This window comes from Panthera uncia (assembly GCF_023721935.1).
Source record: "Panthera uncia isolate 11264 chromosome B3 unlocalized genomic scaffold, Puncia_PCG_1.0 HiC_scaffold_1, whole genome shotgun sequence".
NCBI classification, from domain to species: Eukaryota; Metazoa; Chordata; class Mammalia; order Carnivora; family Felidae; genus Panthera; species Panthera uncia.
The window spans coordinates 9,804,902-9,818,451 of NW_026057582.1; the positions used below are offsets into that span (position 1 = coordinate 9,804,902).

At 53.0% G+C, this 13,550-nt stretch overlaps 2 protein-coding genes across 2 annotated transcripts in view; one reads left to right on the forward strand and one right to left on the reverse strand.

Annotated features, from left to right (window-relative positions):
• Window positions 1–6,762: 6,762 nt before the first annotated feature.
• LOC125909075 (protein Z-dependent protease inhibitor-like) lies at window positions 6,763–12,317 on the forward strand. Its single transcript, XM_049611980.1, is given in 7 exon segments — window positions 6,763–6,818; window positions 7,638–7,753; window positions 7,963–8,051; window positions 8,219–8,384; window positions 9,933–10,063; window positions 12,007–12,084; window positions 12,086–12,317. Coding segments are annotated over 7 exon segments (795 nt in total). The 3' UTR covers window positions 12,245–12,317.
• Window positions 10,050–13,550, reverse strand: part of PPP4R4 (protein phosphatase 4 regulatory subunit 4) — a 108,594-nt gene continuing 105,093 nt past the window's right edge. Inside the window, exons 25-26 of the transcript XR_007453608.1 lie at window positions 12,444–12,611; window positions 10,050–10,312 (exon numbers count right to left, since the gene is read on the reverse strand). The gene's annotated coding sequence lies outside the window, so the exon portion shown is untranslated. The remainder of the gene's footprint in view (window positions 10,313–12,443; window positions 12,612–13,550) is intronic.

Sequence of the window (13,550 nt, forward strand, 5' to 3'; positions counted from 1 at the left end):
CCCTAAGTTAATGCAACAATTCAATGGTATTCCAAAAAAATAACAGCAAATCTTTTTTTTCCTGGAGATAGACAAGACGACCTTGAAGCCCATAGAGAAAGATAAAATGCGATAGCCAGGAAAACACTAAAAAGGAAAATATATGGGGGAGCAGGGGATGGGGAGGATAGGGGACCAGCTCGAGCAGAGATTACACCAAACCACACGGATTCTCTAATTAAGTCTGTGGCACTGGTACATAAATACGTGGGCAGCCCAATGACGTAGATTGGGAAGGCAGGAAATAGACTCCAGGCCCCGGGAAGGCCTTTTTCTCGTAAGGATGGCTGTCTGGAGTTAGGGCCTAAATCTGGGATGATCTGATCTGAAGATCTTTGCCTTAATTACAGCTGCAAAGACCCTTTTTCTAAATAAGGTCACCCTCACAGGTACCCGGAGTTAGGACTTGGACGTAGCTTTTTGGGAACCACTATTCAACCCAGGACATGTAACAGATATACAGATTTGCTTTTGATCCAGAAATTCTAGGGATTTAACCATAAGGCAAACGTCTCACAATTTTTAAAAATAATCTGCACAAGGTTATTGATGGGAGCATCATTTGTAATTGCAAGATACTGGAAACTACTCAAATGCCCAGACGTAGGCAGTTGGTTGAATAAACAATAGAGTAAGCGATAAACAATAAACTATGAAGTTGTAAAAACTAAGAATAGTGAGGACTTCTAGGAATTGAGTTGGTGAGGAAGAAAAAGAAATAAGGAAACACGTCCCTGTGTCTGCAAGGGATGGGGGCGGGGCACAGAGAGGAAGGAGTCCGAGAGGATGACCCTTCTTACATGATTTAGACTACTGGAATAATGTTAATGTTCCATATATTCAAAAACAAAATTAAGTGAGCAACACGAGGAAAGCCCTAAAAGCCAATGAAAAGAAAAACAAATGAATTGAGACGTATCGCAAACAGAGAACATCATCACACTGAAGGTGAGAAAAAAGGATTCGCCCAAGGAACTTCCAAACACAGTACTTGGACAATTTACCCCCGGTTTGAAGAATAAAAGGAACACATCTTGAACCATTCTTTCCACGCTTGGTTTTCAAAGTGGAGCGGGGTATAGCAAATATAACATTACGTATATGTTTTGTAGGGTTAAGCAAGAAGAAAGGTGCACATATGGAATGGGGGAAGCAGAAAGAATGCTGTGGGCTAGGGTGTGAATTGGAGGTATAAACTCACGATTTCCAGCACATTTCTAACATCTATGTATACCTGGGACAATTCGAACATCTAACTAAATACACACATGAATACATCTCCATATATAATAAGACCAGTAATGCATTAAAATGCATGGAATAAAATTGAGCCCATGAGTCTATCCTCAGAATGTTAATAAATACGAAAAGAATAGTGGATTTAGACTACCATCCTAAAAAAACCGATTCGGGCAAGAACGTTCAATGGATACACATCTGGGGGCAGGAGGAGTTTGGCGAAAAGCAGGATATTTAAATGTGTTTCAAAGTATCTCCTCACAAATCACTTATTGCAGAAGGAGACACGGTAGGTAGAGATTGGGAGAAGTGGACATCACCTCAACCAAGTTATAAAAATGAACATGGCCTGGGCGCCTGGGTGGCTCAGTCGCTGAAGCGTCGGGCTTCGGTTCAGGTCAAGATCTCGCGGTTCGTGGGTTTGAGCCCCGCATCGGGCTCTGTGCTGACAACTCAGAGCCTGGAGCCTGCTTCGGATTCTGTGTCTCCCTCTCTGCCCCTCCCCCACTCATGCTCTGTCTCTCTCTCTCTCTCTGTCAAAAATAAATAAACATTAAAAAAAATTTTTTAATAAAAATAAAAAAATAAACATGGCCAATTAGGGACACACAGACAGCAGGTGCCTCTGGATGTGATATTCTGAGAAGGACCCAACATTTTTTTTATATTCCTGCCCCCAAAAATGTATCATCAGAGGCCGATCGAGGGGCTCCATGAGACCCATCCAAATTGGGAACCGGGAAAATAGCCGAACTGAGCCTTTCAAAATGTCAACATAATGAAAGGCACAGGGAGAGCTGAGGAACACTGTCCCAGATTCAAGGAGACTGAGACTCCATGGCACATAAAGCAGACAGCCCTTGATGGGCTCCCGTACTGAAAATAAAAATGTCACATAGGATGTTGGGGGTCACCCGATGAAACTGGAGTATGGTGGCAGCTTCAGGTACTGTAACAATATTAAATGTTTTGGAGTTGATCATTTTGCTGCCATTTACATTAGACAATATTCTCACTCTTCGGGATAACTAACCATTTCAAATGGTTCAGTATAAGACAGTGGGGGTGGGTCGCATGCAGATATAGACATAGAGCGAGAAGAGAACCGTAAAACGTCCGTGGAAAATGTCTAAAACTCAGTGATTCTGGGTGAGGGGTTACAGAAGGGCCGTGTAGCCACTCTTGCAGTAAGTTTGAAATTACTTACAATAATTGTTTAAGTTAAAAACTGAAATAAATAAGTAACGGCCAGCAACAGAACCGAAAAATATAACCAGACAGGTCACGGTCAAGAACAGGTGCGCGCCCACATACGTGGTATGTGTGCGTGTGCAGGGGTGGGGGGTGGAGAGGGGCCAGAATCACGGTGAGCACCTAGAAGTATCCTACTTTTAGGCAGTCTAGCTCCCGACTCCCCCAGCCCAGAGTCCAGCCCTGTGCCCCCGTGTCCTGGGTGCTGAAGGCTGGACCAGAAGCCACGTGGCTGGATGGGGAACTTCCAGCCGCCCTGGGGAGAATGTCTGTGAGGTCCTGAGCCTGCATTTCTACTGAAGCGAGCTCCCTCAAGATCATTTCGGTAACTAGGCAACCATTCCTTCCCAACTCCCACCCCCACCTTTGCACGTAGCCCTTGGACTCCTGGAGAGGCTATCAGTCCATCCCTCTGCCTGGGGCCGGGCCATAAATCATGCCGACGGCAGTTCCCATGGCCAAGCCAGGCCCTGGGCCAAGGACTTGCCACAGACATCCCATTTACTCTTAGAACAACCTGACCGCGAAGCCAGTCCTAGGATTCTCTCCATTCTAAAATGTGTGCCTGTTTGCACAGCTGTTAAGATCCTGTGTTTGACTCCAGCCTGACTCCCAAGTTTGTGTGCTTTGTAACGAAAGCAAAACTCCATTTCCAAGCTGGACCCACCGCTGGGGTTTAGCCAGGACGCCGGGACGGGGTCACCTAGAGCTGACAGGCGTGTGCCGATCTGGGGAAAGAGGCGTGGGCAGGAGGAGGGTGAAGGAGCGTGGGCTACGAGCGTCTGCCTGCCTTCCTGGCACAGGACAGAGGCTCACGGGCAGGGACGGTGGGAGCTGTTCCAAGCACCGGGCGGAGAAGGAGGTTGAGGCTCAAACGACAAACGGCACCGAGTGGGGAGGGTTGTCCCCCCCCGCCTCAGCTGGACCTCAGGGTAGCAGCATCCCCGTACAGACTCCAGACACCGGGCTCTGCATGGCACCCGGGGACTGGGAGCTCTGGGAGCACCTACAGATGGCACTTGGGCACCTGCACCCATTTCCATGGTGGCACAGCAGCTGTGCGGTGCCGGGGCATCTAACACCTGAGACCCCAAACAACGGGAGACCTCTCCGAAGGCAGACGGGGTGGTGAACGGAAGAGGGGCCACGGGGCAGACATCACAGCACAGAGGATGGTTGACAGACTCACGTGACACATCCCTGGGGAGAGACCTGGGACTGGAGCTGCCCAGGAGCAGGTGGGGGTGGGGCTGGTGAAACGTGGGCGGTGTCTGTCCGTGACCTTGGCCAGCAAGGACATATTCCACCCCACCCAGCCATCTGCCCTTCTCCCCTCTCCAACCTTGTTCTGGTCCCTCATCAAAAAACTTCTTTTTATCTCCATTCATAACCTAAAATCCATTATTTCCAACTCAGAAAATAAGTAATAGGGCTTCCAGAATCAGATCACTGAAGCCCACCTCTGATCTTACTTCTCCCCTGCTCTAGAACCTTCAGTGGCTCCCTGGTGCTCCCTGCCCCCAGATCACTGCACTCCAGGAGGAAAAGGATCTTTCTTCCTCTACTTGCCTGTACCCTAGGTCCCACCTCCACTGGGGGTCCAGTTCAAATCCTACTGCCTGCACACAGTCAGGGAGTAAGTAGCTTAAGTCCTTCCCGGGCAGAAGGACCATTTTCTTAGTTGACGTGTGTTGCCACAGCAGGTGGTCTTGCTTCGAGCAAGACCTTGCCTTGGGAGACACAGCACTGCCTTTGGAGCCGGAGGTCGAGGTTCAAATCCCGAGCTCTGTGCCCTTGAACGAGGTTACGGACCTTTCTGAGTATCTGTTTCTTGGTGCCCTATAAGAAAACGTTGTTTCTCTCCTACTCAAAGGTTCTTTTGAGATCGCCAAAGAAAAGGCCCATCTCAAGGAGAGCCTTGTTACTTAGTCTCCCGGGCTGGGGTGACTGCGGGTGCTAACCAAACTCCTAGTTATCCAGAAGTGGCTCCCACCTCGCTGACCACCGGCTTGCAGCTTCTTGGGGGAACGCTGCGGGCCTTGCCTGAGCCATCAGCTTTGCAGGGCTGGGGACAGAGCGGGTCCCTCTGCAATCTTGTGAGGCGTCCTGCAGCCGGGTGAGGCAGGGCAGACGATCTGGAGCAGAAGCAGGACACCAGAAGGCGGATGGGGATGAGGGAAAGAAGCAGGTGGATAAGCGGCGGGACCCTTGCCCCGTGCGCGTGCGCGTCGCAAGGACTGGGGACGCCTTTCCTACATCGTGCTACCCCCGTCCCCAAGCCCTGCTCGTGATCTGATCCACGCACAGCCACTCACTGCAGCCTCTCACTGCGTTCCTGAAGCCTGGTTATGCCAATAACCGGTCTGCCTTGTTTTTCAGACATTTGGCCCCTTGGGTGCCAGGAAGAGTTTGCTTTACAAGCCCCCTTGATCTGGCCCTGCCGGGTGACTTCTTGCCTGAGGGAGCTCAGGAAAGGTGCTACTGTCTCCTCTGAATTTACTCATCACCAGGGGACCAGGTCAGCTCTGGCTCCAGTGCTGGCAGGAAAGGCCTTGGTTGGGGGGGTGGGGGGGGGGTTGCATTTCCTCCTCTGGAAAGTCCAAATCCCGGGGCTGCATGACCTCTTGACGTTTATTCTGGCTCTAACGTCGTCATGCAAGGACTAGCATGTATCAGAATTTCCTACCAGGCATCGAGCTCTTCATCGGCACCCCCTGTGTAATCCTTACCGCGGGGGGCCCGTTTTATAGATCGGAAAACTGAGGCCGAGTGAGGTTGGGGAGCTTGGCGGTCCACAGCTGGGAAGGAAGCCAAGCTAGAGTGGTAGGCACCGAGTTTGGCCTGCTGGGGGCAGCGCAGGACTCCTGTCCTTGCCGGCGACACAGAGCTTCCGAGCCGCACTTCCTGGGGGCCGGAGCTCCCTGTTTCCACCTCCTTGCTGGTTCTGGGTGCTGCTGAGATAGTCACAGGCCAGAGGGCCATTCGGGCCATTTTACTGGGGGGGGGGGTGGGGGGGGGGGGGGGGGGGGAGCAAGCCTGGAGCGGCTGAGTTGCATTCCCCAGTGAATATAGTAGGGGGGCCCTCACGCTCTTCCCAGTCCACCCCGCTGCCTTCCCTTCTAAAGAAGGATCCATCCTGAACTCCTGGCAGGCGTTGTAAGAGCCTCACGGGTGGTCAAGTACAACACGATGACTTCCACCGTGCTTCCGAAGCCTTCCGTGGACACCCTGCTCCAAGCCCGCTGGTTTCTCTCAGACATTTGGCGAAGCTGAACTCCCCCCCCCCCCCCCCCCCCCAGTCTGCAGGACTTAGCCCCTTCCTCTGCTGCTGCAAGACAAGGCAGATGGGAAGGTCAAGCCCGGCTCCCACAAGCCCATCTGCCCCCCTCACTTTGACCTCAGCAGGCAGTACCTCTCCACAGAGCAGATACCGCCTCAAGGGAATGCTGTGGAATCTTGTCAGGGCACTTGGGTTTTCACAAAGATTTGAGGAAGTGCCATTGGCATTTAGTGCATGAGGGTCAGAGACACCAGACCTACTGGACCACGCAGGACCGTCCCTCGCAATGAAGTGACCCAGGTCCCACATGACAGATGTCCCACCCACTACCAGTCCCCACGGGTGAATGATGCTCACGGTTCCGGGATGTTTGATTTCGTATAAAAACGCCAGTTTCCCCCCACGGCTTTCATTCCCACCGGATTTTCCGTGAAGACCACCACCGCGTAAATCAGAGGAAGGTTTATGTTTTGTGATTTGGAACTGGACCAAGTCTGACTCACACTGTGGAAAACCTTAGCGGGGGGGGGGGGGGGGGGACCGGCGGGGCAGGTCTTCATCATCTCTGCCCCCGCCTCCCACGTGGTGCCCAGCCCTGGGATGGGGATCCAGATGGCCTCCGTGGGACCCACCATCGCCTTCCTTCACAGGAGGGGCTCAGCCCCTGGAGCAGCTCCATCCCACAAGGAGCTGGAACCTACTAGAGGGCCACCTTAGGTGGAGAAGAAGATGCTCACGTGGGGGGATTCTGGTCACACCCTGGGTTGGAGAAGGAGCTGGGGAACGTGGGAAGCCTGTCTCTGTGTCTTTGTACTTCCAGAAACACCACCACCTCCGAGCAGGATGGTAATCAGCAACAGTCCACTGGGGGGCGTGCTTTGGAATAGCAAACGTCTGCTGCAAACCTTAGCCTTTTGCATCTCTTCTCTGAATGAAGGGCCTTCTTAGGCACCATGGGGCCACTCACTGATAAGAGCCAGTGGATCAAAGGCCTTCAAAGGTCCAGCCGGTGAGGTATGGAGGAGAGAGATGTTCTCGTTGGCTCTGGGTGGGCTCCACGGTGAGGGGGTGGGTGTCCGGGCAGTGCTGAGCCCTCCCCGCTAGACTGAAAAGGGCAGGGGCGGGTCAGAATCATGTTACAGACCCAGGAGCCTTCCTTTGCGGGACGGTGGCCAGAAGAAGAGGCTCTCAAGGCTTGAGATTTCATGCCCACAACACTCACTGTGCAAACCACCCTCGAGTCCCTGGCTTTCTTCCCAGGGACCCTGCTGCCCAGGGAGCTAGCCCACCCCTTCCAGGGCTGGGGGTGGGGGTGCTACTCCAGGCACATTCTGGGCTGAGAAGTGACAGATGAGTGGTTGATTTCTTACCTCTCAGATTCTTGTCTTTTTTTTTTTAATGTCTTTTGAGAGAGAGACAGAGTGTGAGCGGGGTAGGGCAGAGAGAGAGGGAGACACGGAATCCAAGGCAGGCTCCAGGCTCCGAGCTGCCAGCCCAGAGCCCGACGCGGGGCTCGGACTCGTGAACTGTGAGATCGCGACCTGAGACAGAGACACTTAACCCACCGGGCCACCCAGGCGCCCCATCTCTCAGGTTCTATTTAGGCTGATGCCTCCCTTGGTATACTTGAGGCACCCTGGCGCCTGGAGGAGGAAGGTGCCCCCTGCATACATTCTGTTCAGTAGGACGACGTGTGTGGAGAGCGTACCGGTGGCCTCCTCCGATTCCGCGGCTCTTTGTCAGCAAGGGACCCCGTGCTCAGAACATCCTAACCAGCGGGCGGACGGGGGAGGTCGCCCCGGTGCCCCTGTGGTCTCTGCTGACGCAGGGCCATGCACCAGACCAAGCGGCAGTCAGGGAGACCCCCATGCGGGCAGAGGCGGGGAGAGGCCCCGAGCCCTCCGGAGGGCTGGAGTCCGCCCCAGGCAGCAGGTGTAGAAGGAAGTGGGTTGTTAGGGCAGCAGCTGGTGTGAGAGTGGATCTTGCTCAGGTCCGGAACCTTGAGGGACCGGTGGGAGACCCTCCCTTGCCTCCGTGTGTGATTGCCGTCGGGCCTGTGGGTGGACGCGTGTTTTGCCGGCCGGGAAAAGAGGCCTGGGAAAAGCTGGTCTTCGGGGGACTGATTTCGCCTGCCTGAGCTTGGTCCAAGCCAGCCGGGGAAGGCCAGGACTCCCGTAGTTGGCGCCGGAAGGGGAAGAGAAGCCGGGCCCCCTACTACTTGAGCGGGCCGGCTGCTCTGGAGGTGGGCGGCTTCTGCAGGGAGCTCTTTTCTCACCCGCCCAAGGAAACGGCTCCCCGCTTTTGACGCTCTCTTCACCAAGGTGGACGAGTACAGGCAGTCAAGTCCACGACGTACAGGGCGGGCGAATTTGCCTTTACATTTGGTAAGAATTTTCTCATCTGCCCTAGGGAGGAAACGCCACCATACTGGTGGGCCTTAGGGGGAAAACGGGTGACCACCTCGCCCTTGAAGGTCGCCTGCCCGCCGCCCCCGTGGACACGTGGCCCGGAAACATGAAAACCAGGGACCGCTCTGCCCTCGCCCTACAGGCGCTCAGCCTTCCCGTCCTTACAAGTGCTCCAACGCCATGGTCCAGGGCCCGTGTCCCCCGCGGGTGGCGGGCTCCCGGAGGCCAAGGGCTCGTTCGTCCTGTTGTCAGCTCCGACCCCCGGCACTTACTTAAGGTCGTCCTATGTGCCGGGCGCTGTGATGCATGCACGGGCCAGCCCTCACGGTGCACAGTCTAGTGAAGGGAGGCAAGCAATATGTACATTGTAATAGCGCAGGGAAGGAGAGGGAGGGCAGGGGCCATCAGGGCAGAGCTCACGAAGGCGGGAGCCGTAAGCAAACCCCGGAAGATGAAGCGTGATCCTGGATCTCTTCGGGGAGAGAAGGGTCACAGGCAGAGGTGAAAGTTCTGGGGGAGGAGGGTGCTTGGTGGGTTCGAGGACCCGCAGGGCAGCCGGGGGGCTACAGCGGTGGGAGAGGTCAGGGATGAACCAGGGGCCCAGTCGTCCAGGAGCTACGTCACAGGTCCTGGAAGAGTCTATGGCCTTCCTGAGGAAGATGGGAAGACACCGGAGGGGTCAAAGCAGAGGACCAACGTGGTGTGACTTGTGTGCAAGGGTCACGCAAGCCGCTGCACTGAGAAAAGACTCGGGGCGGGGGTGGGTGGCGGTGAGGGAGGAAGCAAGAGCGGTCAGGAGGTCGCTGTGACACTTGGGCACACGGGTGGAGCAGGGGGCACGAGGAGCAGTTAGATCCTGGGACCGGCAGGAAGCTAGAGGTGACGGGGTGTGCCATGCAGCGGATGCGGGCGGGGGACAGCGAGAGGGAGGCAGAGAAGATGGCCAAGTTTTGGGCCTTAGCAACGGGAAGGCTGGATTTGCCGTTTCCCGAAATGGAGAGACCGTGGGAGGGACAGGTCTGGGCACACGTTCATAGGTTCAGTGCGAAGCGTGTGGATCCGAACTTCTCTGCATCAGGGCGCCCGGGGGGCTCCGTCGGTTGAGCACCCGACTTCGACTCAGGTCATGATCTTGCGGTTCGTGGGTTCAAGTCCCGCGTCAGGCTCTGTGCTGACAGCTCGGAGCCCGGAGCCTGCTTCGGATTCTGTGTCTCCCTCTCTCTCTCTGCTCCTCCCCGGCTCGCTCTCATCTCTCAAAAATACATAAGCAGTACAAAAACAATGTTTTGAAGAAAGATCTGTAGATGCCCAGGGGCAGCTGGGGCCGGAGCTGAGGGCCAGGGCCAGGCTGGAGAGGCACTTTTGGGAGTCACCAGCACATAAACTCAATGAGAACGGGGACCCTGGACGGGGTGACCCAGGGAGGGGCCAGGCTGTGTCTCCTGTCTCTGCCCATCCCCCGCTTGTGCTCTGTCTCTAAAGGAATGAATGAATGAATGAATGAATGTATCTTGGGCACCTGGGTGGCTCAGTCGGTTGAGTGTCCAACTTCAGCTTAGGTCATGATCTCGCGGTTCATGAGTTCAAGCCCCGTGTCGGGCTCTGTGCTGACAGCTCAGAGCCTGGAGCCTGCTTCAGATTCTGTGTCTCCCTCTCTCTCTGCCCCTCCTCTGCTCGTGCTTGGTCTTTCTCTCCCAAAAATAAACATTAAAAAATAAATAAAAAGTAGGAGATGTATGAACTGCTTGAGCAGATGGTAATTGGAAGAATCTTCCAACTCCAGGCTGACCTATGTGACCTCTCCGTTGCTTCCAGAAACTGGAAAGTATCCAAGGTAAGTCAAGATGCTTCATTAGGGCCCAGTCCCTAAGTATGAAAGGTGATCAAAACCAACAAATATTTTTGCACACTGTTTAACATCGATTAAATGCCACGTTGCAGGAGAAAATTAGATTTAAAATTACACAAAACTCGAAACAGCATTCAAGTTGGATATTTTGGTCATTTTGAGCTACTTTATTAAAACATGTAACTAATTTAATTTCTCTTATGTGGATTTCTCCCTCTTCACACTCCCAACGCTCAAGATTTCCCCCTGAAATGGAAATTGGGTCACAGACTCATTAAAATTGCATGGAGTGACACCACTTTCAAGATGAAAGAATCCCCCAGAGGTCACCTGGCCCAATTTCCCACCCCTTGGGGAAGTGCCCTCTAGAATATCCCTACAAAATAGCTGTCTGGTTTTCATTCTTTCGATGCTTCCAACGACAGAGAACTCACGAATTCTTTGAAAAGCAGCTCAATCCACAAATGGCTAACATTGTTTTTGTTATACCCCCCCAACCCCCCCTTAACTCCTCCCTAAGTAACTCATGCTCTTTGGCCTCAGTTCTGACTCTGAAGCTACTACAAGCAGGGTTAGTCCTCTTCCACACGGAAGCCCTCCTGGTTTGGAGGGGGGGCTGTTGTTCAGAGGGGTTTCGTGCATCGCGGGCAACCGGTTAGCATTCCTGGCCGGTGTCACTAATGCCAGCAGTAACCCCCGCTTGTTATCGCAACCAGGAAAACGTTCCACCATCTCCCACTACGGTCTTTCTCAGGTCTGGAGTCTGATTCGTACTCTCCCATACAACTGCAGCTTCCAATTCTGCGGGAGATTTTCAAGGGCACCTGGGCGGCTCAGGAGGTTAAGCGTCCGACTCTTGATTTCCGCGCAGGTCATGGTCTCACGGTTTGTGAGATCGAGACCTGTGATGGCCAGAGAGCGAGACCCGAGTCAGGCTCTGTGCTGACGGCGCGGGAGCTGCTGGGGATTCTCTCTTTCCTTCTCTCTCTGCCTCCTCCCCCCACCCCACTTGTGCTTTCTCTCCGCCACCCCCACCCCCATCTCTCTCAAAAATAAACTTTTTTTTAAAGAAAAAGGTAACCACTTAAGCAGGACCCAGTAGGCTAACCATGGCCTGCAATCAGGCATTACCGTCTCAGGGAAAATAAGACAAATAAACACGACCACCCTGCAGACTAGCACCTCAAAGAACTTCTGCTGTAAACACATTTAAAAATGAAGACGTGTGCTGTTTTACAGTTTAAATCGCAAGCCATTAAATATTCTCCTCCTGTTTACTCTGGAAAGTAAATTTCCACTCCAAGAAATTAGAGAATCTCTAGGTTAACCACAGATGTCTTCACTATCTTCCCTTATAGAAGTTACGTACGTGCATCATTTCCATCACAGGAGGTTTCTGGACAAAAGGGCCTCCCAAACATGACAGGCAGAGGGAGTACGGGCAACCGGAGGGACCCCAGGGACCGCCTCGGCACTGCACCAGGTGCTGGGAAGCTTCTACAGAAGAGTAACCACGCCCCTGCCCCCGCTTTGCCTGCCAAAAGGAAGGTCAAAGTATCCCGCGGTCCCAGGCAGCTTGAAAACCTTCTTGAGGGGAGGCAACAGCCGCTCAAGAGTCAGCAGCACAAAGTACATGCTCACCAACTATTTGTGTATTTGATGCATGTGTGCATGAACTGGCTGGGCAGAGTCCCCTGGGTGCACACCCACAATGTGCCTCACTTTGGGGTCCCTGGGGTGTCCTGGTATTGTTTCGGGCTTCTAGGCCAATCCCTGGTACCACCTCAGACCGTTCCTCTCGGCACAGATGAGCCCTGTACCATTAAACCCCGTGGGTGGGACTGTAGCAAAAAATGTCAAGGGGCTCAACCAGCTCCTTCCCCTCCACTGCCACACAAATGGTCTCCCACATCATTTCCTTTTCCGGGTTTTACAAAGAGCTGGGATTGGAAGTTGATGAAAAGGGAGCTGAGGCAGTGACGGGAACCCTGTTAGAAACGATTGCTGATTCCATGCCTCCCCATCATCCGAATAGACCAGCCACGTCATTTCATGATCTATGAAGAAACCTCTGGAGTGCTTCTATTTCGGGGCAGGGTGGTGAACCCAGCTCTCCTACGATTTCAGACACGTGTGAGTACACGGTGCTCCAGGAGACGCCGGACCCGAGGTAGCTGAACCCACATGGGTTATTGGCACCTGGCGGCACAAGAGAGTGTCCCCCTCGTCCTCTGCTGGTCTGAGCCATCCTCAGATAAATCCGACTATTAAATTCACTGATTTTAAGGAGATGTCTGGACAGTCCATCTGGTATTTTAAGCCTGTTTCTCAGAGCCTTTGTTATGGACTCAAGACGGGTTTGGTAGAATATCTTTACCTTCCATTGTGACTCACATATCAGGACTTTGAAAAATGGTAGATCGGAACACTATTTCAAGACGAAGCCTTTGGGAGGAAGACACATTTTCCATGAGTCATGTGCTTCGCTCCCTTTACTTCCCTCTCGAGCCGCGTTTTAATCTGTCATAGAATCATTTCTTGGTGACTAAAATGAGAACAAAACAGCTGCAGTCAGTCCTGACCACAGCACTGGCCTGAGCGCGGCCCTGGCTACTCCATGGTGCATCAGATCATTTGACAGAGGCATTCAGTGAGACACAGATCGAGTTCAATACCTTCATTTCACGTAGGGAAGAAATGCGGAACAGAGACACGGGCATGGGCCATGATGACATTCACAAGCCCCAGGCACTTTTGCCTTCGTAGCAAAAATCTCATCTCCAAGGGGCACCTGGGTGGCTCAGTCGGTTAAGCATCCGACTCTTGGTTTGGGCTCAGGTCATGATCTCACAGCTTGTGGATTCGAGCCCCGGGTGGAGCTCTGCACTGACAGCATAGAACCTGCATGGAATTCTCTCTCTCCCTCTCCCTGCCTCCCACCCCTGCTCACGTGCTCACGCTCTCTCTCACAAAATAGATAATAAACACTAAAAAAAAAAATCTCATCTCCAAGAAAGGAAAGCCCTTGCCCACGGTCACCCCACGTGGTGGGGCACGGCAGCCAGAGCCCTGTCTATGTTGACCCCTAACCCCCTGGCTCATTTCATTCTTTCTGCTTTCTACCTAAATCATCGATCTGAGTATTCAACTAAACAGGCAGCATGCATTCATTCCCCGTCGGGACCCATTTTGCTTAAACAGAACATAAGCATGGGCTTTGTCACAAAGTTAAAAGGAAAATAGCAAATACCACCCCTCCCCCCCCCCATTTTCTTAGTCATTTTCTGTTGCAGAGACAAGATATTTTAGGAGCAAATTCAGAGAACCATGGATAGATCTAGCGAATCTGGAATATTCAATGTGTCGACTAAATGCCTAATTGGATTTCCATCTGTTTGCTACCCAGTGTTGAAATATACCTAAAATTAATTTATTGTTTAGTCCTCTTGACTATGAATATAAATCAGAGTAACGTGAATTGTAC